The 25176-nt window shown below is 40.6% G+C and overlaps 1 protein-coding gene across 1 annotated transcript in view; it reads right to left on the bottom strand.

Moving 5' to 3' along the window:
- Nucleotides 1-25176, bottom strand: part of ADARB2 (adenosine deaminase RNA specific B2 (inactive)) — a 109269-nt gene that overhangs the window by 46708 nt on the left and 37385 nt on the right. The window contains exon 3 of the mRNA XM_051812899.1: nt 12948-13062. Within this exon, the coding sequence (XP_051668859.1) occupies nt 12948-13062 (115 nt within the window). The remainder of the gene's footprint in view (nt 1-12947; nt 13063-25176) is intronic.

The following is a 25176-nucleotide window of genomic DNA, read 5'->3' as shown; positions in this document are numbered from 1 at the left end:
ATCACAATGTCCACCTGCACAGCAATAGCCAGTGTGCTTAGGGTGTTCATTTTTGAGTGAATTAACTCCATATGTTAGCTTTCAGTGATATGGGGCCCCAGTAGGTAGTCATGTGTGGACACAGCCTGAGGAGTCTGCCAGTCCTGGCAAAGTGCAGTTGTTTGCAGAACATCACTTAAATGTTGCCTGGGGCTGGAGGCAACGGTTTCCAAGAATTTGCAGAAGCAATCTGAGTGTTAAACATTAAAAATCTCCATGTATTTTCCATTTACAATGTCAGAAAATAATCCATGTTCCTCTGTGCTCAGAAATACCCAAGAGTTATGTCTCACTACTATGGCACTGAGAAACACAGGTGTGCATGACTTATGCATTAGCTCTGAAATATTTACACCTCACTGGGGAGCCAAATGGGGAAAGTGATCTGTGACCAACATAGCACCATTCAATGCTGCCTGTGAGGGCACCCAGAATTATGAGAAATACTTCCAACAACCTGACAGTTGCCCGATGTGTTCAGGAGCATCTATGCTAACAGATTGTCCTCTAGCATGCCTTGTTTTGTACATACACAGAGTTGGAGGTTTATCCCCTGCGAACTGCTTGATATTATTTCCGGTGAGCACGGGAGGAATTTTTCTCTGAGAATAAGACACGTGATCCCTAGCTGATGAAGGCGAATTTTAGCATTGAGTAATCACATTGACATTTTAGGCAGCATTTGCAACTCTGGAGCCTAGATACTTGCTTCAGTGATTCAGAATTAATAGGCACTTCTGTACATTTGTCTATTTTGCGTTAAACCTGGTAATTACTAACTCTTGTTATTAATGTTTACTTCCTATTTTATTTTGCCTGCAGAATACTTCAAATTTCTCAAGTCATTTCTATTTACGAAAGTAAAGCTACCCCCTAAACATTGATTGATTTAACCTCAGACATATAGCAGATCTAGACTGTGCACAAAATCAAATCATGCCAGGAAAGCTACAGCTTTGTGAGTGGGTAAACCCTACACTAGCAGTAGCTGGCACCACCAGCCATATGGCACCTTCCCCACTTCTGTCGTACAGAAGGCTATGACCCTAGACCAAGATTGCTCTCTGCAGGACCCATGCTCTTACTGACGGGAGTCAATCTCAGATGAAAGATCAGGGATCTAACTGCTCAGGTTATTTGACAAACAAAGAGAAATGGGCTACATTATTACAACCTTAACTCCTGACCCAATGATCGTCAGAGTTCATGAGTCATTTCCTACCCTCGCTGCCTTCTGCAAAGTAATGTTTGAGAAGACATTAGGTTAAAAGTAACTAGTGAACAATTTATAACACACACCTGCATTAGGTTTCTATTATTTGCCTAAAGACTTCTAATGGTTTTCAATTTGGAAAGGAAATGGAGCAGGGGAAAGGAAATTGGGGAGCTGTGTCAGCATAGTGGCTGAGTCCTGGATAACACCCTGTTGTTGAGGACAGCTGAGAGAGCAGGGAGGAAATTCACCGCCTTTTGTCTTCACAAATTTTGTCAATTAATTAGTTGCATTATGGAACAAAAATATATCCATAAATGACACATTGCCTTTGATCACAGAGTCAGTCTAATGATCTGGTGAGGTGATGAGTCTTTCTGGTGCTCTGCTGCAAGCCTGAGCCCACCATGGGGTCTAGAGGCAGGGGCTCCTCTCACAGCCAGGGAGGGGCAACCTGGAACCCCGTAATATTCATTTTTTTTGTGATAGCACAGACTTTCACATCAGAGCCAAGCTGTAGAAAAGAAACTGGGTTTTACCATAGGCTATTTTCAGTTTGCTGACACCAATGATGAGACTAATTTCAGCTGTTCTGGATAACTAGAGTTGAGATGTCCATAGCCGAGCTAATTGCTGTAGACTTTCTTTATAGTCAAAGGAGAGGAACTTTCCTAAGAGGTGATTCATCTGGCCTAGTTCAGATACTTGCTTTTGGATAGTCTGCATTATACTTCAGTATTACCAGCTTCTCTTCATGGACCCTGAACACCTGTAGACAGCCAGCAGAAGTACAGCTTTCTGCACTGTAGACAGATGCTATTACTGAGATTTCTCTAATTACAAGTAAATATAATTTACCAATCAAAATACCAATCAAACCCCCTCAAATCATAAGAGGGCAAGCAGGACAAATTTGCGGCCTTTAAAACGTTTTTCCTTCCTTAAGTTTAAACTTTTTGAGTTTTTTTTTTCAGCTTTCCCCCCCCCCCAGAACAATTAAGGATAATTGTATCAACATTGATATATTCATGGATAGTCATATTGCCTTGAGCTGAGCTATTACACACAGAAAGCAAACAGTGCTATCTTCCCTACATGACCTCCCAAAACACGAGTCCTGCAGCCACAGAGCTTGCAGAAGAGATGATTCAGAAAGATGCTGACAGAAGTGACAGTAAGCAAAAAAATATGAAGGCTTGCTCAGCAGATAAGTTGGATATGGAGAACTGGATGACATCTTACAGACTACAGTTATGAGCTGGGCTTTTGCAAGTCAGTCATGGCTATAAACAAAAAATGTCTACACCCATCTTGGAGACACAAGTCTACCAATGAAACAAGTGAGTTTTGGCTAGTCTAGTCAATGTTTCCACTGATTTTAATACAGTTACCCTCACTTCTAGTGTGCTGTGATCATTAAGACCATCCATAATATAGAATTTGTGGCCCTGCATATTTATGTGTTGGAAATGGAGAATCAAAATCACCAGGTAATCACAAGAGGTGTTACATGCAATCAGAAAACTGAATCACACTGGTTGTGTTTTGGAGAACTCCTGTGACACTCATTGAGCTTAATTCACATTGAACAGGATGGAGTTTACAACTGCTAACGCCAGAGTACAGCTGGGATCCCACTTTGGCTTCTCAGCAGCTGGCACAGCACATGAAGAAACACCAGTCAGTGTGCAAGCGACTATTGCACTGCATGTTTTAGACACTGCTAGTGGGGGGTGATATCTATCTTCTTTTTCGACATGACACCATGAAGACAACTCACTGCTCAAAATGTATTCATTTTAAATTAGAAAAAAATAATCAGAAAAATCAGGTTTGATTAATTAAAAAAACCCCGCCTCTTTCATTGGGTGGGAGACAACTTACGCAAAATCCTACATTGTAAAAAGGAAAGCCAGAAATAATGATAGTGTAACATCAGCCCTTGTGAATAATTCATGGGATACAATTTCATGTTATTTTAAATGGTGCTGCTTCTCTCTCTGATAAGCAATAATTTTATGCTCTTTCTTTACCTTTTTTAACAAATCAGTCAAAAGGATTGTCTATTGTTATCTGCAAAAAAGTGTATTTGGAATAATTTTCAAGGCAGCTTAATTGAGCTCTGATCACAGAGGAGTTTTTTTTCTTTTTTAATACCCTCTACTCATAGCTGAATAAGTTCAGGTTTCCATTTCAGGTTTGTTTAGGGAAGGAAAATTTCTTGATGTTACATAGCACTGACAAGTCTCGCATTATTTTCTCTTATCTTCTTCCCTGGCAGCTCTACCACATCCTTAGAATGGCTTTAATTTTGTAATAAGAGATAGTCAAGACATGAAAGGGCAGTGGTGCTGGAAAAGCTGCCTGCAGGGACACGCTGTGGACTCAGTCCCACATCCCAGTGTCCCAAGGCAGGTCCCTGAGCCCATGCAGAGCCCTGCAGGGACTGTGCTACCAGGCTGTGGAATGCTGCTCAACACCCTGGGAGTGGGCAATGTCCCATTGAAAATACTTCTGCAAAAGAGGCAAAGAGCTCTTCTCAACTCCTCCCTCAAAAAAATCAGGAAAAGGACACATTTCTCTGGAAGCTGAAACCATTGTCCCCATATGTTATTTGTTGCTCTGCAGGTAGGTCTATGGTTAGAAGTGAGGAGTGTGTTTATCCAGGTCCATTAGTCCATTTGCCCTGCAGCTTGGTGATGCATTTACAACGCCCTCTATTCTGAGGTTTCAAGAGGAGTGAAATCAAAACGTCTGTGCAAGGAAGGAGCTGAGGACTGAGGCATTGGTGTGTGACATGTTGTACCTTGTCTTTCAGTTTCGATGTAGAATATGCACTCCTGACACAGGGAGCTCTGCTGTCCCCACCTCTGCATGGAGAGCAAAACCACACTCGTGACTCCAAAAAGAATGAATATGTGGCCATAAGAGAAGAACTGTGTACAGCAGGCATGACTATCAGTATGCATACATCTATTACCAGCATGCATTTTTCTACCAACCATAAAGACTCTGCTGCAGCTCAGTTTTTTCTGTCTATTTTCTGTTGTATCAGTGGTGGTGACTGTGATCATTTCAGTGACAAGCAGCAGCCTGGAACTTCAGTGAGCACCCTGTCTGTATCCCATGGCTTGCAACTAGGTGCTCTGAAGAACAGCCCTGAGATGGATGGGAGCAGCTGATGTGAAGTGGCTGACTAAAGTCTGGGAAGAAAGAAGTTATGTTAAGGGCTTATGAAAAGTAATAGCAGAAGTCTGAACAAAAGGCAAATACACAGCTAGCAAATAATAGGAATGAAGAAGTGGCTAACAGTGAAGTTACAGATATTTGGGGGTATCAATTGAACATAGTCTTTGAAATGCTGGAGTTGCACAGGGATTTCTTTTCCTGACATCAAACTGTGGGTTGTGTGGAACTGAATATATTGTATTTCTGTGGAAAGAGAGGGTTTAGAGGGAGCCTCTGAGAGCTTCATATTTTCTTCCTTTATTAATGTGTTGAGTAATCCTGCCTCTGACCGCACTGCCCAGGGAAGGCTTTTCTTTGCAATGGCCTTCATCTTTATCAGTGAAGGAGCAGGGGCAGAGTCATGCCCCTCTCTGCCCTGATCTCTGACCCCCCTGTGCTGGGAACAAGAGCCAGGGTATTGTCTGAGAGTGGCTGTGGCTCTCCTTTTACAGCCAGGCATGGTAAATTTTCCCTCAAACCATGGATGTGTGTCTGTGTGTGTGCATTATTTGTAAACAAATTCCAAATCCAGCTCCTCTGGAAGAAAAATCCCTTTCTGACACAAGCCCATTTTGTACTGTTTGATCACATCATGGGTGCCTGACAAAGGATGCTTGCACTAATCCATTTTGCAAGATACTCCTATGCAGGTCTTTCCATTAAGCCTCATTCAAAAGATGGATTTCCCAGTTCGGAAAAGAATGGCAAGGAGATTGCCAAAGTGGATGTGAATCAAAAAACAGAGGCAAAACTGCTGGGCCTGAAGACAATAGTGAAAAGCAGGAAAGACTACAAAAATTAAATATACAAACTATGAACATGGTGTAAGTGTTTCTGAGTACCTGAAAGGTGAGAGGTGGGTACTAAATTTAGAGCAGTGCAACTGAGGTCCTGAGATGACATCAAAGAAAATAAAAGTCAGGCTGAATAACTGGTGAAAATTATTAGCAATGAGATCCATTAGGCTTGAATGGTCTCCCAAGGTGGTGTTGAAAGCCCCATTGCTAATTGATTCATTTAAATCTAGACTGGAAAAAGCACTTGGGAACGCACCACAGGGAACAATCTTGCGCTTGTAGGGAGATGGACTGGATGACTTAGTGGTCTTTCCCAGTTCTAATTTCTATGGTCCATTTCTTTCCTCCCCTCAGTGGATGGAAAGGATGAAATCCCATCAACTTTGCTTCTGAGGAGTGTGGAAGGAGACAGTGCTTGAAAGCACCCATGCCCTTTGTCTTCCCTTCCTTTCCTCAGTGTGGGTTTTGGACATCCAGAGGGGGAAGGGGGCAGTCAGGCCAAGCCCCTGCATGCTTCATCCTGATACAAAATCCTTGAGGATTTTTTTTTAACCTAAATTGTTAGTGGCATAATCAAGTTATTCGAGGGTCCTTTCCTTTCATGTGAATTCGAATAGTGTCTTTCTCCTCAGGAAGAGAGCTGTGTAGGGGTTTACACATAATTCTTAATTTTTAAACAGGACTGTACTGCACTTTTCTTGCCAGGTCCTGACTGCGGATATTGGTGTTTTCTCTAATAAATGCTCTGCCACTGATATCTGAGCATTAAGTAAATTGACAGTCTTATATAGTAATAAGGTCCTTAATTGCAGTGAGAAAGGATGAAATCCTAAATGTGGATTTTGGCAGATAAGTGCAGGAGGAACTTAATCCTTTTTTTTTTTTTTTTTTAATCTTAAGTGTACTTGGATCTAAAAAAATCTTCCTATGTGTTTTACTAGGCCAGTAAGGTGAAAGAAATGGTTGCTGTCACCAAGCCTTTATTCACCAAAGAAACTACTATTTTTAGGATGACGTGCACTCTTGGTATTGAGACTGGGACAACTTCCAGTTTGGCTTATCACAGAGCAGAATGAAAGTCTGACCTTGCCAGCTCCTTGCTTGACACACTTAGGAAACAGAAGTGCCTATTTTTAATTTTTATGTTTTATGCTAATTATTATACCCATCCCTGTGGCCAATGCAATTTTATGTGACACAGAGCCAGGACCTTGTCTGCATCCAGGTTTTGAGAAGTGTCAGTTACTGTTTCAATCAGAAAAATACTTTAAACATCAAGAATGGAAAGCTAAGGCCAAAGACTGTAAATAGTCAGGGATAAAAGGCCCAGTGTCTGAGAAGAGATGGCTGCTCTGAGATGGGAACCAGAGTAACCAGTGGGCAAAGCAGGGAAGATGTTTGCTGCTGAAGCTGCCCAGAAGGCACCAGTAAGATGTGCTAGAGGCACCCACAGCTTCTTCTGCTGGTGGAAAATGAGGGACTCAATTCCCTTCCTATTTGGGTCATTTTCCTGTGGAAGTGCCTAAAACTGCTGATATGAGAGGGTTTTTTTCTCCTCTTCTTGCTAAATCTGTGCTACCTGACAGCTAAGAGGACAGAATTAGGTTAGACAATAACAGCAAGGAGGGGCTGTGTGATGTGCTGGTTTGGGTGCTCACCTCCAAAAGTGAAGCTCCAGTTCTGTACTTGGTCCCAGCTGGTGCATGCATTTCTTGTTGTTTTGTGCAGTATATATAATCTGACCTGGGGAGATGACACTGAATCTGTTTTTCTCTCAGTCTGCGCAAGGCTACAGGACTCTGTTCCACCTCATGTTCTGTTTCTAAGTAATCTATCTTCAACTACTTTCTGCTCCTTAGTACTGATTTAGCAGAAAAGATGAAGAAACAGTGTTTCACTTGTAGGGGGACTACTTGCCCCGGCATGCCTAAGCCCACATTTTAATAGAAGCGATGAAGCTGGTGGAGCCAGAGTTTTAGCTACAAAATCTCAAATGTCCTTTCAGCTGGAATTTGGAAACCTAAGTCTATTGAGTTGCATGAATACTACTATGCCCATTATAGGTCCACATTACAAAATCCAGGAATAGAGTTACAGCTATGGAAAAGGGATAGTTTTATGGGGTTCAAGGTTATTTAGAGAGACTCTGAAGATTATTGGTTAAGAGTTTATAGCCAGAGAAAAACAGATTTCTGAAATACATGATTGCTAATTACATATCTATTTACCTGTTTTAAAATATTTTGAGAAAACCTGTCATATGGTGATGATGTGTCAATCTTGGCACATGTAAGAAGCTGATAATGTTTCCAAGAATGTCAAAGGACTTTGTGCCATGTCCTTAGGAGCATCAGACAGCAGAAGACGAAGAGACCTCATGAGATTTCTGAAAGGATGTCAGCAATTTGGACGTCCAATTTTGATTTCAGAAGTTTCAATTCTTATTGAAACATGGAATCTCTTTGGGACCAGGCTTTTAGCATCAATCTAACTGTGCAAATGGGACCTGAGAGCCTAAATTACTTCTGTGTCTGTCTTCTTGGAGGAATGGGCTCTGGACACTAATCTTTAAATCATTCACAGTTTCTCAAAGTGTTTTGGCCACTCAGGTGCAGCATGAGACGGAGCAGATTGATACTCTGAAGGCCTGAATTTCTATATTTTACTACTTTGCAACTTTCCTATTTATACTAAGGATCAGAAATCAATTGGACATCAGCATTCCTGATTGTACTTAGATGTCAGGCTTTATGAGTCTTAATGTAACTGTTAAGATCCATGGAGACGTATTGTCAACTTTAGTATTTTCTGTTATTCCACTTAGCAATGATTAAGATCCATTCCATGAGATACAGATGATAATTTACCATCTTTTATCACAGCATGAAATTGCTATTTAGGGCTCTTTTGTCCAGTTCATCTTTATTTCATACAAGATAACTGAGAAGACCTCCTAATTTGCTTTTAACATCAAAATGATTGTCAGTCTTAAAAAAAAAAAAATAGAAGGGAGAAAATTGAAGTGAGAAATCACCTCATAACCTTTTTCTGTGAATGCCACACTGCCGTGAAAAGGACTGAACTTTCTTAATGCTTCATTTTTAACAGAAAGCATGACAAAAATTTCCTATCAGTATTTAAACTGCTAAGATTTGTCAAACACAAATGGGAAAATAGTGTTTGAATAGCAGTTTCATTTTGTCCTTAATGATTATGGGAGGGGTTTTTTTTTGCAAAGAGGACCTCAGCAATAATAGATCATCTCTGCACTGAGTGACAGGAATTCTTTACTGTGCCTTCTGATTTCAGGTAGAGCACAAATGTGTGCCCATATCTGTTCAGAACTGGCAAAGGCCAAATTCTATCCATGGTGTAAATAGTGTGAATGCCACCAGCCTCTAGACTGGTGTGTGGCTCACACCTCCCACCCTGCTCTGCCCTGCCCTGTGACTTCCTATCTCCTGGCTCCGGGGGATGGGCAGCACTATCCGTGCTCTCTCCTCAGTGCCCTGTGCAGTGGTGAAGGCAGCTGCCCTGCCTGGTGACCCGTGGTGGGTCCACACTCTTTGCTGAGCCCAACAAGTGCTGCTTTCTCACCAGAGGCTCCTCAGCCTCCTAATCTGTGACTCTGGGCATGAGGACTGGAGGTATATGAGAGTGCTGCAGTCTTGCATTTGGTGCCCTGTGTTAGAAAATATTACCTTTCTTGACTTTTCAGTGGGAAGGTACAGCAGATCAGTGGGTTAAAGTAAGATGTCCAAATTGCAGCTGAGAGACAGAAAGACAGGGAGTTGATGGGTAACCTTTCCATGACAACAACATCAAGAAACAGCTGCTATTGGAATGAAATATTGGTTGTTCTAGCCAAGAGCCAAATACCCACCCAGTCTCTTGCTCACTCCTCTGTCCTGTGGGACTGGGAGGAAATAGAAGGAAGGCAAGACTAATGGATTGAGATAATGATAGTCCATGGTTACTTGGCAAGATAAACACCATAAACCCAACTGTCTCCCCCTTCTACTTCTTTCCCTGAACTTTTATTGCTGGGCACAGTGTCCTATGGTAAGAAATACTCTCTGCATCAGCTGAAGACAGCTGTCCTGGCTATGTCCCCTTCCAGCCTCTTGCCCACCTCTGGCTTACAAACTTTGGATTTATCCAAAGCCACAAATGCAAAACACGACAAAGGAAGTTGACTCCTTGCATCACATGCCTGGATAAATATACCTGTTCTGAGGTGATGGTTTGTGTTTGACTTGGTGTTTTCCAGACTGTCTTTTCCACAGGTGAACTCATGTTCTTAATTTACCATATGTGAACCCATTGTGTCTTCAGACAAGTCAGGGGAATTATCTGGATAGTTCGTGTGCAGTAAAACTTAGGTCCTCATATTAATACTATGCTACAATGACAAGTATATTTATTGTTCTACTTGGAGATATTCTGTGGATTACAACTTCCTGTATGTGGAAGATTTGAATGCATTGTCTTATTTGTTAAACACCTTTTCCTAGAGTGAATCAAACAATTTTTCATAGAACAATCTTCTCTGAGTGTTTCAACAAAATTGGAATATGTTAGAGTACTGGCAGATTTCAAATACATTATAACTGAAGAACTACTAAATAATTTATTTCATCTCTTCTATCTTCTGAAACATTTATTTAGATCTGTTATGTGATTTTTAAAATTATTATTATGTTCAATTATTATATTACATCAGCTGGTATCTAGTCTGATAATTTGCTACTGCCTAGGCTGGTTTTTTCAAGACTATCTTGATGTCTACTAATAAAATATTTTCAAAACTTACTTTAAAAAAATGCACAGAGATTTTAATTGTCATTACAATTCAGAGCAAAGCATTTCTAAATGCGTTGGACTGCCTGTTTTTCTGACTAGCAATTTATTACTGCAGAACTTTCACAGTGGGTCAATAACATAATTTTCGACATTTTTTTTCTTTCTTATACATTGGAGTTTGCCCTGGGTGCTACAGCATAAGTCAATTACACTGCCCAAATGTAACTCTCTTTGGTTTCCCTGGGAAATTGAAATGAGAGAAAAAAATGTCAGAGTTCAGAAAAAGAAAACCGATCTAGCACAATTCTGTTTCCTCTGTACAGATTTTGCATTATCTTAACAGCAGTCATCACAGAATCACACTGTGCTTTTTACCAGCTTTGCCAGAAAACTGTACAAGCACAGAAAAATCCACTTGTAGTCCAGGTGACATTAAATTGAAAAGAAGGTAAAACAAATCAGTTTTTGTCTCTTATGGGTGTGTATCATAATAAATGCAACAAGACTTTACAAGATTTGGTTTTGTTGATGTTGTTAGTAAATTGTTTGCAGAGATCTAAGAGACCTTCTGACAAATTTTATATTAAAACTATATTGGTACTCATCTGAGTGTTTGATGTGGAAAACCTGTCTGTGCAATCTTTCAAAAGTCCTTGCTACCTCTGGGAACAATGGTGAAGAACAGACCACGAATCTACAACTTTAGTACAGAAAATAATGACACAAATAGCAAATGATTCATCTTGCCACGGTTGGCTGAGATTCTTGTGCTGGAAAGAATTCAAATCTTCCTGGAGAATGTACTAAGACAAGGCTGTTTCTAGCTTTGCATCTTCTGTGAATCACTTCATATCTGCAAATTTCTTTCCTAAGCTCCACAAAACCAGTGAGATATTGACAAATTGGATGGCTGACAGATTGAACAAATCCATGAAAGGGAATTCATAATTGAAAAAGAAGCCTTGAGGGAAATGGTTTGTGAACATAAGTAAAATTATATTTTGTCTTAATGCTGACTAAGATGAAATATGAAACACAAATTTGTAAAATCCCTCTGAGGGCATGGGACTCATCAAAAAAACAGACAGCATGAGGACACTTTCAGTACAGACAGCTTCAACTACCCAACAAGGCTAACAAAGGTCTGGAAGTGCCCTTTCCTTCCCCTAGCATTGCATGCACTCAGAAACCATGATTTTGAAAATTATTTCTCCTTTCAGTAGCCACTCTTCTCATATGGTGTGGAGTTTTAATCCGCTGCTTTGGACATGTAGCAATAAGGCTGCAGTGTGCTTTATAAAGCTGGTCTAGACCTGGGTTAAAGAATGTAAGAGTAGTTTCTCAGCAAGGTAGAATGGGATGAAATTCCTACAGGCATTTCTTACAATTCTACGTTGAGTATAAGAAAACTGAACTGAACACTGAGCTGGGTACAGACCCTCTCCCCCCACCCTGAATGTGGTTAAAGCAACAGTTCTTGGCTCCTGTAGCTTAGTTTCTTATGAAAAGTATATTTAAACATTCTTCCTTGTGGTTCTGCTTGGAAAGAGCTCCTCTAAATAAACCACAGAACTTTGTTTAAATCTGATGTGTGCCACAGTCAAGAAATCTGACTGACAAGGCAGGTGGTATGCTGGGTCTAGTGTGCATCTTTCACATCCCAAAGTCAATCACATTCTTATTTTCCTTCATACTGAATACGACTGCTGTGATCTAGGGGACTTATAAACCATGTTTCCTGTTTATAAAACACTTCGTCTGTGCAGGACTTAAAATATGGAAGACTTGTCCATCATTTCAGATCCAAAGCAGAATAAGAAAATTATAACAAATTTAGCTGAGGAGTAGTTTAGTTTCAACCAGAGGTCTAAAAGACTTTTAGGTCAACTTCTTGACTTCTAATGTCAGGAGAGGATTACTTCTTCTTTTCATATCAGAAAGGGGAAGAAGTTGCTCAGCACAGAAATCTTAGCTGCATTTAGGCTCTGTGGTTGGAAAAGATCCATCAGAAAATCCTGTCTCCATCCTGCTGTCTTGCAATATTCACAACTGTCTCTATTGAATGTACCTAATGCAATTGTTGAAAGGAAGGAGTAAGACAAGCCTGGATGAATTATACATGCCTTCCCCCTCTGAGCTTATCCCCTCATTTCTACACTCGATCCGCTGCTCTGCATGTCAGAGTGAGAATGCAGTTCATGGAAGCATCTCCACTGCTGACATCCTCATAAATACTGAGATGCCCCAGCTGAGGTGTGCTCGCAAAAGAAAGAAAGACCATCTACAACTGCTTCATGAAAGCACTAAAGATTTCCACATAGTATGTGTCAATCAGTTAAGCCTTAACAGGAGTGAGTATCAAATTTTGACCCTGCTGATAAGTATTTCCCAAGGCTAGAGCAGAGCAGAACTAAAATTACACATGCTCTGAGTTTGATTTTTTTTTTATTGGAAAGGAAAAGGACCGAGATTTGCTTCTGTTGTCAGTCTAAAACAAGATTTATGATAGCCTTGTACAACAGGAACTTGGTGTTTCCAGAGTTAAGAAAGTAATTAATAAATAATACCACTTTTATTGATAAATAACACCCCCCCTCCATCTAAAGAAAACACAAAATCAGAGGCCTGCATTTTGTCCTGTAAACAAAGCAACATAGGGACATATTTATGAATAAATCTTTAACTCTGTTGCCAATATTTTTAGTGTGAACTTACTTGAGGTGTAAATATTTAATGCTTCTTTTCACTGCATTACTATTTATTTTTCTGTGTGTGAGTAGTCATCCTTCAATATTGTGAACCAGGTAAATAATGTATTACTTAGTCATGAAAAATGCCAGAGGAAAATAAATGAGAGGATATCTTACCTTTGGTCATCACAATGCCTGCAAGAGTTTTGTGGCGTGCATGCATGGAAGTGAAATTGTCTGTCAGTTCCTGGAACTTCTGTGTAACCATTTGGTATACGGAGTCAGCAAAATCCTGAAAGACACAGTCAGAAAGAACTTTTTCACTTCTTTGATTGAGGAAACTGGGCGTTTCTGCAGATTATCCACCTGCTGCCAGCAGCTGAGAGGTCCCTTTTAGAATTAGCACCACCTACCTGAGCAAAGCTAAAGTGAGTCTCTCTTCTTCGGCTACCTACAGCACCCTCAGAAATGGCCAAATTAACTGCACTACAGCTAAGAGACCCACGTTGACTAGGATTGGGGGTAAAGGGAGAAGACTTCAAGGCTGACCTTTTTTTCAGTCTCTTAAGACACTGGTCTAGATCACCTCACAGGAACTTAAAGCACTTTATTATAGTGAGCTGAAGAGGCAGATGTGTGTCCTACCAAACCGCTTATTTCTGTGAGCCCACTGAAAATTTCCATTAGCCCACTGACACCTGAGAGCTGAGCTGAGGCCTGGTTTATAGGTAAAGACCACCTATTTCTGCAATCAAGGTGACTTTTTAATGACTCACAGCTACTATTAAGGTAAAGTGGTCAGCTCAGGAATTTGTCAGAGGAGTACCGTGGTCTGTCCTGCTTCTACCTTGAGAGAGACTGGGAAGAAAGAAAGGGTAACCTGTGCCTGCACATCCTACCAAAGATGTTGCTTGCAGTTCACAGTTATGCAGTAGTGCTGAGGGACTGGTCTGCCATGTCTCCTCCAGAGCACAGCAGCTTTGTTAGAAAGGCAGATTTTCCCACGGACTGGGTACTAGAGACTGTGTGGTCTGAACCCTCAGATATGAGTGAGTCCAATCACCAGGGAGAGTCTTGGGAAGCTGGTTACTAAAGCAAAGTAGGTTGAAAAGGTCTAAAAAGTGAATTCTGCGGAATGTGCATGGATGAACAGGAACCTAAACCAGCTCTGGTGCTCCTGAGAACACTATGACTTGGAATGGTTCCCTGCTGCAATGTTTCATATCTTTTCATTTACTTAATCTCTGCACTTTGTTTGGCACTGTGCCTCTCAGGCATACATTAGAGATAAGTCAGTGGAACGCTCTTAGTGAGCATGAGTTGTTCTTAAAGTGCTTTGCAAGTCTGAACATAAAAAAATAGCATCCCAAGGATTTTTTTTAAGCCATATGATTTCTTGTGGGGAACCAATCTGTAACTAAAAATCATTCTGGGAGCAGTTCCTGGGAGCTGGAGCTTACTCTGGAATGCTTACAGAGATCTCCTGGCATCCTGAAGTCTGGTTACCCACAGGTGATCGAGCCTTTCCTAGGAAAAGTGGCTTGACCAAGCAAAACAATTCCTGTTTTTCTTCTGGTGTTGGGATATACTACCTGAGAGGAGGCTGTGGTAAAACAGACCTCCTTGACTTCAGCTGGTTTCTTTAAGTGGGTTCATGGCACACACAGAGGAGATGTTGAGTCTGATACACAACTTCCCTAACCCTGAAATATCCACAGAAATGTGGAAATAAGGAAATGTGTTTAAGAAGATCATATCCATTCTTTTACTCTCCAGACTGCTAATGGCGACGAAAGCATGTTGGGGAAAACACAGTATTTTAAACTGAGAGAACACACAGCTATTTTTCAGAGGAAAGCAGGTTGTAATTCACAAATATCAGCAACGTTACTGTCATTAAGTGCATCTGCAGGCTGTACACCATATGTTTCTACAGTTTGTTGTGGAAATTCAGTTTAATTTTAAACATTATTATGGCAAACGTAAAAAAATCTAATTAAATAAAACATAACAACAATTAGGCAACCCCCTTTTCATAAAACCTGGAATATTTTTTCTGTGTACAAACCTTGTAAGTGATTGCAATTTGCTCAAATACATAGATGATAGGATTTCTTTGACACAATAATTTGTCTTAGTTTTGCTAAATGTAGCTTTCCAAAATATTGTTCTGGGAACAAACCATTTGCCCAAAAACCAATTTAATTTAACATGGAATAAAATATGCTGACTTTTTTCAAAAGAAGAAGAGAGACACATAAACACTTTCTGGGAGATTCATGCAAAATTCTACACTAGTATTAGATGAAAACTAAGCAAAATTATCAAGAACAGCTTGACAGTTCCTAAATGGAATTTCACTTTCACTGCATTTATACCTCTTCTAATCTAATTGTCCACAATCACTATGTGAGCAAGGTATTGTTAATACAGTGCTTCTGAAGGATGAATTTTGGGTCAATTCTCATTTGTCAAGCATCAAGGCACCCTTGTGATATAAATGCAATTATGGTTCCTTTACAGATGAATGAGTGAAGGCACTAAAAGGGTGAGGGACTGGTCCAGGGGAATAGCACGGAGCTGGGCACAGCCAGGTGTTCTGATTTCCTGATGCTCTGGTTAAGTGCTCAGCGCTGGAACACTGCCTGTCTTTCATAATATGAAAGTTTGTTTCTCAACTTGTTTTCCCTACTGAACAGTGACTTCATCCATAACGGAAAACTGAAGTGTGTTTGCAGAACTGTTATAACTGGGCCCCATATGGTGGACTGAAAATCTGATCAGCTTTATTTAGACTAGAAAGAAAGATGAGGGGAAAAAATGAGTATCTCAATAAAAATATCTGCACCATCATTTAAAAAAAGAATCAAATCATAAATTTCATCTCCTGCAGTATTGCAGTCCAATCCATGCCTGCATTTCTAGAGTACCCTCCAAATCTGCATCCCAGGGCATTTTGTGCTCATTAAGAGTTAATTAGCTTAGAGGCACATACAATTCCTAAAAGAATCATTTTAAAAATGCTAAACAGAACAAATAACTTTTAACTTTGGATTTAGAAATCCCCACAGTCATGGCTTTCTTTACTTCATTTGGCAGTAGGTTCCAAAGCCAGAGAGCAAAGAAACTCACTAAAGGCAAAATAACGACATGACTTCAGATAGCATTTAAGGACGATAAGAAATTCGGCATTTGCTGATCTCTAGGAGTGACCTGGGACATTAAAGAACAGCAAATCCATTAAATATGAAGCCTCTTAGCTAAAATAAGTCAGGCAAACATTTTTTTGTCTTGAATCCATTGCCTAAAAGGAAGCCAGTGAAACTAATAGAAGCAAAGGAGTGACATACAAGAATATATGTAGGATGCTGGAAAAGCCACCAGAAACAGTGCCTAATCTAAGAGGTCATTTCCAGGCTATCTTATTGCCCTAAATTTCCAAATGGATATTCCAAAGTAACGTGGAAAGGGGGAAAAGGAGCAGTTTATTTTGCAGAGAGAGAAAAATAAGAAGACGAGATCCATGGCTCAGCCCTGAAGAGATTTGATGCCCTGAATATTGATCCTTGTAGTGCAGCATTAATTTTGGGGCTTTGAACACTCTGGCCCTGAAAGTTACCCTGGTGACAGAGCTGGGTATGGTGTTAGGTTCCTTGCCTATACTTATACATACAGCACCCTGCTTTCCCCTCTAGTGCACACCAGAGCAGCTATTTGGCTCGACCTTGTTCTGTGCAATGAAATCAGTGACAGCATTTCTGCCTATTTAGAGCCTTTAGACTGGTTCTCCATGCTTCTGTGAAACACAGACTGGTTACAAATATATCTAATGCACACAGGAGAGATATGGTGGAGATAAGAGTCAGTACATTTACCCCTGCTCAGTTTAGAACGACAGATTCAATTCCAGAGATTTTCTAGCTTTACTTTTAAACAATAATCCCAGACTACTAAAAGATACATATCCAGATGGTCATTCCTGATGGGATATAAACCATAAAAATCCAACTATTTACAGCTATTGTGAGCCTCACTGAATTTTCAGGATACAGGCTAGACTATGTTATCTGCTGTCAGAAATAACTTACAAACCACGTGCAAAAGGAATGGTTCTTTTGTTCTATCAAAACAATCTCAGAGAAAAGTTGTGTTTGGTGAAACCACAGTTTTTACTGCCAGATATGAGTGAAAATAAAAGTCTCCATCTGGAGCAAGCACAAGAGCCAAATACATCTTGGCAGCTTCTGAACAGCTATTAGGTTGGTAGAAGACAAAGGGAAAATTTCTGAAGATGAGGGAAAAAGAAGAGTAGGAACTTTCCTTGTGAAAGAGCAGTTCAGTGCATGCAATTGCTCTGGTCACATAAGGGCAGAGAAATCACAGCTCAGGGCAGGGGACAGGGGTGAAAAAAATTAAAAGATACAGTTAGAACTCTAAAAATTTTTGCCGGAATACGTGGCAGAATAGATACTCAAAAGCTGCTTGAGTGCTGGAATTAGGAGGGCTTCTGCTTAGGGCATTAATCCCCTTGGAAAACTGTGGTCTGATACAAATTGCCACTGTAGCCAGTGGAAGTATTTCTGACTCTAAGATGTTCCAGATAAGGCCCAAGTGGCAAGGATGGGAGCTCAAGCATGCCCATGCCCTGGCCAGGCACGGTGAGCTCAGCCATACTGGCTTTGAGGGGGTATTGGGAGTAAAAAAACACAACTCTGGGGAAGAACTGACCTTCCAGGGGCTGAGTTATTTTCAAATCCCATGCTTTGCTTTGCCTGCTATGAAAATCTTACCTTTCACAGGTCCTCACATAGATTTTTCTGTACAAACAATATTTGTCTCAGAGAGAATTTCTTTGAGATCAAAACTTTGCTCAGTCTTGTGAATACAGAGAGTGATATGAGTAAGGCAAAGAAGATTGCTGCACCCCCATTGAGGGGTGAATCTACCCTTGGTTGGACTCAAACCTTGCACATTGCCTAAATGCTTACTGCCACTGGTGGAAGCAAGTTTCTTGTTCAGGCAGCTGGCAGAAGAAAGAAAATGTAATGCTATACTGTTCACTGTGAAAAAAGACTGAAAGATTCTGCAGTACTTAATGAACTATATTTTAACATATACAGGGAGGATGGAAAAATGAAAAATAGGTGTCATTACTATTAAAACTGCACTGTACTGTCTGAAGTATTCATCTGTCCTTGATTACCATATCAAATTACTTGTGTTATTCACAAAGGAAAATCAAACTTTAGATCATGCCATTACAGAACCAGAAACTTTTTAGTGATTTCTTGGCACTAATATTTCAAATGGTATAAATAATTAAATGTGTTCAAGTTTGCAATGGGAGTCTTCAGGGTAAAACTGACATTCAACAGGAATAGTAAGGATATTAAAATCAATAGATTATAAAGGAGAAAGCCTTTAGTAAACATTTCCTATTGAAATCCTGTCTTAGGGTTTATAGGGTTGAAATATCAAAAAGGTTAGATTTGCATATGGATGGGAAGAAATATTCAACTATACAGATATCACCAAGGGCTCTGTTTCTCCTGTCTTTCTAGTACTTTATTTTCCAGAACCTCACTGACATTTGGGGGGTAAATGTTGAACACAATGAATGAGGATCAGGTTGAATTAAGTTCACAACTCTCTTCACAGATAAAAGCAGATGCATACCTCGTTCTTTTTGCTGTCTGAGGAGGAAACATGCACTCACTGATACCAGGAGCGTGTATTTCTTTCCTGCAGAGAACTCTCACTGTCTAACTGGGAGGGGAGGAAAACAATGCACAGAGAAGATCAATCCAGAAGAGCTGCTTCTGGTCAGGGTGTGTAGCAAATTGCTACACAACATATTTTTTCTCAGGCTTGTAAATAAGTTTGCTGTAGCTAGTTGGAGATTCATTGCTAAGTGATTGTATCCTCAAGTCAATGAATTAGTCAGGCTCTTTCCAGGTACTACATCATCTTCAAGATGCAGCCTTGAGAAGAGAAATAGCCGAGGGTCATGGATTGCCCTCCACCATCAGTCTTCTAGCATCAATTTAGCACCAGGAAGTCCCCTAGTATGGTGGAGAGGGCTGAAAAGAACCTAGAGGAATGGAGAGGCAGGATGATCTGTGGAAGGAAGGAAGGAGGGTAGAAGCTCCCTGGCCGTGGGCTGCAGGCTGGGCTCAATCCTTGCCCTGCTTTGCCATGAGTTCAACTTCTCCAGAGGTGAAAAGGGGCAATTTTAACACACCTTTCAGGGACCTGTGAGGCAAATGGCATTGTCAGTGATGAGATTCTCCAAGCAGAGTCGCACAAGGACTTCTGCAGGCAGACTGGAGGCTGCAGTCCACAGCCCATCATAACTCAGCCATCCTTCAGAATGTACAGGCATTTGCAGAATATTACTCAAAACCAAGGCACTGTCAGGGAATTCATCGTGGTGCTTTCCTTGAGATGTGCAGTAATTATTTCTCTCTGATCATAACTCCTACAGTATTGATCATTATGTCTGGCTTTGGCTTATCACTCAAGGTCAGCATATATGGGCTTTGTTTTATCTTAGATGGACATGGTTTTATTTTGTCTGGCTATATGTTTCATTTTAGCTGACCATGCTTGTATATCCTGTGTACATCCTGATTCAGAGAGGTCTTCTCATTCATGCTTTTCAGAGGGCATGGGGCACATGCTGCACAGGCTGCATGGGGCAGCAGCTGGGTGCACATTTCTACACTGAGCTTCTAATGAAAACTCCAATAATGCGCTTCTGACACTAAATATCCTCACAGTTTTCTTATCAAGATAGATGACGAACATCAACTGGTCCTGTTGATTCAGTCAAAAGAACCACTTTCATCACTCTCCCCCATCTGTTCATAGTCCTAGTACAAATGCTTTAGCTACATATGATGCTGAGCTACCTCAATGAATTCTTTTTTCTGTGATCATCAAATGTCCCAAATTTGCTCTGCATCAATGAAGGCTCCTCAGTGGCTTAGTTGACCTCAGCTGACTTGGCCAGCTTGTCCAGACTGTGCAATTGGCTCCTGGGCTCAAAGTGATTATTTGCTGCCTACTTCTCTCTCCTCCCTCACCCCGGCTGGAGGCTGATTGCTCTGCTAATTTCCCAGGCCCCACAAAACATATTTGCCTCCACGCAGTTGCTTCTATCATTAGTGATCATTTACTAAATATCAGCAGTGTGCTGGCTGCTGTGAGACATACTTAGAACATAGTCCCTGTGTGGCAGACAGAATGATAAAATGCCCCAAAAGACCCAAGAATGAGGGTCAGAATAGAAAATTCCTTCTCTCACCCAATTGTCTTTTGGGTTTCACAGCAAACTTAGGGCTTATGAAAATTATAGTACTGCCTGTGTAGGAGTTCGGAAGATACAGCATGCATGGAGAAATTAAGCTGAGATATGTGGAATGGGAGGATTAGTTAAGGTTCATCTTTGGTGAATCTTGGCATAAGATTTCCCAACAACTTCTTCAGGTTTTAGATTTGACCCTGTTTTAATGAATGGTCTGCAAAAGAACATTTAATCAGATTTTGATGAATTGGGCATATACCAAGCATATGCTCCAGCAATACTTAAAGGATGCAACAGGCTTCTCACTTGTGATGTTTCTTGAGTGGCTAAATGTCAGCTGAAAGCCCTCTTCTGCGTCTGAAACTTTTTTACTAGGGACCACGAAAAAATATTTAAAATTTTGTTTTAAATATTTTTAGTGAGATTTTGAGCCATGACTGGTTAAGAGGTACTGTGCCAAAGTTCATAAAATTTTTTCTTACAATATCGAATTTTTATATACAAATATCAGGTTTGAAATGGGGGACACTCACCCCCCCAGCTTTTATTGGGGCATTTAGGGTGGGGAATGGACAAATTTAGAAACCGATAGCTATGATGTAAGTTCGGTTATAATGAAAACATTTCTGAATTTGTACCTGTACTGCTATGGAATCCTGTAAATGAGATTAATCAGTGTTAAATATCTCAAAAGAAATTTGTAGCAACAGTAGGAAGTATAAAGATCAAAGAGAAGTTTATTCTACGAGCTCAGTGAAAAAAAATGGTCTGTTTTCTTAATATATCCTTTGACTACAGGGAATCAATCAAACAATATAATGTATCTTTTTATTTGTTTCAGAAACCCCTGGAGTGACTGAAAGAAAATAGAACACATAAAATAAGCATACTATTGAAAAAGGAAATGCTGTCAAATCCAAATGCCCCAGCTCCTCCAAAAAGTATGGTTTTCTATTTAGAAGGAAAACATTTTGTATGTAGATTTAATTAGAATCTTTAAATTCACGTTAGTGTGCTAATGTTAGGATGCTAACATATGAGCCCCTCTATCTGAGGTTGATTCATTACTGTCTGCACTCATCTTGCTCTAAAAAGATGCTACCAATAAGCACCATTTCAATGAATTTAGAGTAAACAAGCTTTTCCACCACCATGAACAGTTGTTCCCCGAAGGAGGCCATGGTAGTTTTCCATCTTTGCTCCTGCATACAGCTCTGCATTTGTCGCTCTGGTAATGAAGAATGTCCATACCAATTTTGCAGAATCATTCCTGAAGTCAGTACTGCACCTGCTAACAAACACCAGAAAGGAGGTGTTGTTTGTTTGTTTTTTTTTTCATTTCTTTTACTGATTGTTAGTCCAAAAGCCTTCTTCCTACAGAAGCACACATAAGGTTGGTTGCAAGTGCTGAATAATTCAGAAAATGAAGTAGTGTTCACTTTACAGCCTTGTGCCTGCTTTAGGACAAGCCTCAGGTGTCAAGCTGTTGTACACTACAGATATTAAATTAGCACTAATGGGTTTTCTTTAGCTAGATAAAAGCTCTATAAAGCCACCAGTGTCTAGGAATGGCTAACTCTGTAAAAAGGTCTCTATGAAAAACTAGATTTTAGATTCATATTATGAGATGTCTCTTTTTAATAAAATCATCTGAGAAATATAATTTCAGTTTTCAGTTTCCTCGCTTTATCTTTCTTAGGTGCATGAAAATGAATATCCTTTGGAAACTGATGGTGTCAAAACCCTTGTCACATACAATTCTCTTATCTGTTTGAGGTCCACTCTCTTCCCAAAGCCTAACCAGTTAGCAGCTCTTGGGTAAATGCTCAAAGCAGGGAGAGAACAGTGCTTGATCAAATCCCTTGAGCATCACTTTGAAAATCTATGCCTGTGTGTTTATGGTTCTCATTAAGGGTCTGCGCTATTAAGCGCCTTTCCCATCACACACATGCTTTGTTAGACAAAGCAGGGTGCAGGCAGTGTCCAAAACAAGTTTAATCTATTCTGAACTGCTGATCCCAGCAAGGCGCGGCATCACTCAACTTTCTGAATCACTGCAGAGCAAGGCATATAATACATTGTACGGCAATTACTGTACAGACACTGGAATTTTTTTCCTTTCCTGTTGTAAAAGATCTTGCTGTCATTTACTGTAAGGATTCTCAAAATCAGCTGCAACCTTTCCTTTGGCTGAGAGAGGTGGTAAAGGAAACTACATTTCACGTTACCTCATCCTTCTCTGGTCTTCTTCTCACATGTGTAATTAGCAGGGAGAGTTCTCATCATCTGCAGTGGCTTTGTGCTAGGAGGGGCAGAACCATGATTTCACCCGAATCCCAATTGCCACTCAGGCACCCACAGAGCCATTTCGGACTGGTCTATGCCTGGGGCTGGAGTTAAAGCAGTCCCTCCCCAGTTTACTGTTCCTTATTGGACAAACAACAGCAATTAAAATAACATTGCTGAAATTAGGAAAGAGTTTTCATATTTTTACATCTGCCAAGAATCTGCATCTGAAGCTAAAAATTCAGCATTAGTTTTAGCCCATGCTCTAAAACCCAAATATCCCTGCCCCATTACCTTCTCCTCCATCTCAATGTACTTTAGCTACAAATTGACCAAACCCTGTAAAATTTATGTCGGATAGGTAAATATACTTATTCCTATATAATTAATAATTAAATTGAGAGACAATCTGCTTCAATATTTTGCCCAGGCAAATCAGTGTCAAAGACAAGAAATAGAATATGCAATTCTTACTTTACAGATTAGAAAAAAAAAAAGGTTAATACACATATGAATATATTCCTTCTGCCAGTACACCATACTTGAGGAAGGATACCTCAAAGCATCTCTAAGGTGTCTGGCATTACACCTCTGGGCTCCTTTGTACAGCCATGGGATAAGAAAAAAATCTCCCAAAATTCACAAAAAGAGGAATACTTCATACCCAGCTCTCAGAATATATAAAACTGTCTCACCAACCTGTGTTTTTAGGGTAATCGGAGGTTGTTAGCTGACTTGTTAAGTTGCACATAACCTAAAGGGCACTCTAATAAATTACTTTTGTCATGTTTCTCTCTCCTGCCCTGCTCACAGGGATCCTCAGCCAGAAGGAGCTGCCACACAAGCCTTATGCTACACTTTTCAGTCTATGAAACTGTCCTGCCAAAACTTGGGTAGGAAGGGTGTAGTACACAAGGGATACACAAAATTCTTGGACTCAAGCATTGATTAATATGGACAGCAAGGTAAAATATTCTGCTTGGAGGTCCTGAAAATGATAAAAGCAAAAAGGTGAAGGATTTCAAGGCTGTCTGCCATTACACCTTTGTCTTCTTGCCTGTCTTCTTCCCTTCTTCTCCAGTGATTGTGTTGTTTAACCATTTCCCTCACCTCTTCTGTACTTTGTGTCTGTACTTTGCCTCACAGAAGTATTGTTTAAGTGGTCTGGAAATGCAGACAAACTATTATACAAATCGAAGTCTGTCCAGTTTCTGATAACACCAAAACTAATTTATTTTTTGTTTATACTCCACTACCTTTGACAAAGCTTCCTCTAGAGATTTATATCTCCATCCTTACTGCCTTCCAACTGTTTGTCATTTTTTTTTGTTTTGCAACTGACAAAAGGAAAAAAAATATCTGACATCAACCTTGGAAGAGGTACTGAGTACAGAAGTGGGTTTTTTTCAAACGTGATAAAATCTTGCCTAAAACCATGTCCAACCTTTTCAGCAGAAAGTCCAGATGGCTTTGCAGCCTGTACAACAGACTTTATTCACTGATGCTTCTCTAAGTGTCAGCAGGGTGTTGTCTTCCAGAACTAGCAAATGTGCAATGAAAGGCAGCTCTGAGGGGAGAAATAAACACAAACAAAAAAACCCCCTCACTTAAACACCCCTGCCTCCCCCCAAAAATCAAATCAATCTGAGAATTTCTACACGCATCTGGCTGAAAATTCCCCCTGGGTGGAGAAAGGCTTTACAAACAACTGGAGGTGAAAGAGATGGGGTTGAGGTCCAGGTGGCTCCAGGGTGAGCAGTGATTTAAACACTCACTGCTGCTCTTGGTTGCCCTTGCCTGCATTGCAAATATTTCAGCTACAGGATCAGGACCCTTCCCAAGACTGTATATAAGCTTCAAGCTGCAGCCTCATTTCACCATGGTCAAATTAGCACAAAGAAGCATTTATGAGTCTGACAGGAAGGCAGGGATGGGTGTGGGTGAAAGCTCAGGGATTTGGGATGAGTTTCTGCCCCTGTGCCTAGATCCCCTGAAGCCTGATGATGCCAGGCATGGCATGAACCGCTGCCTCATTTTCCAGCCTGTAAAATGGGAACACTTTGGGGGGTCATACATCTGGCTTCTTTGACATAGGTGGGGGTCAAAGTACTGTTTTACTTCAATTTGTCACCCAGCTCTGTCCTGCCCACCTCCCCACTCTGCATAGCACCTGTCTTTAGATCTAGACAATATGGGAGGATGAGTGGAAAAACAGGTCTGCTATGGCCAGCGCTGGCCCTGTGGCCATGCTGAGCCCTGATAACTGCTGGATCCTGCACTCAGCGTCACGAGCATGGACAGTGTCTGCCTGACCTACACCAGGACAAAACCTGCCCATTCTTGGTACCACTTCTGAGTCCTCCAAGGGAATCAGGCAGAATAAAAAGCTCCAACCAATATGAAGCTCATGCAGCTGTTGTCATTTTAACCATCACCTGTGTGATACTGGTGGCAATGGTTAACACTGCAGCTACTTCGTTGGTGTTCCCGATTCTGTTAGAATTGTGTAGCCCTGTGGTTGGCAGCAATCTTGCCATGTCTGTGCAGATTTTATCTCAACATGGGCATGTTCCAGGACCAGTCTACCTTGGTATGACTGCAACGCAAATAATAACTGATAGCAACAGTGGGGTAAATTCTCAGAAGAGAAAAGAAAAAAAAAAACCAAAACGAGGGAAAAAAAAAGGAAAAAGAAAAAAAGAAAGAAACCTGGTGCACAAAAAGCCTTTCCAGCACGTCTCCAGTTTTGTTTCTTGTTGACACACTATTCTCATTCTGAGCTGACAGCTGTGGTCCAGCTTTTGTCAGGTAATT

Source organism: Manacus candei, unplaced genomic scaffold (assembly GCF_025592945.1).
Source record: "Manacus candei isolate 608988 ecotype Guabito, Panama unplaced genomic scaffold, ASM2559294v1 h1tg000089l, whole genome shotgun sequence".
NCBI lineage: Eukaryota > Metazoa > Chordata > Aves > Passeriformes > Pipridae > Manacus > Manacus candei.
This window is presented reverse-complemented; position numbering and strand designations above follow the sequence as displayed.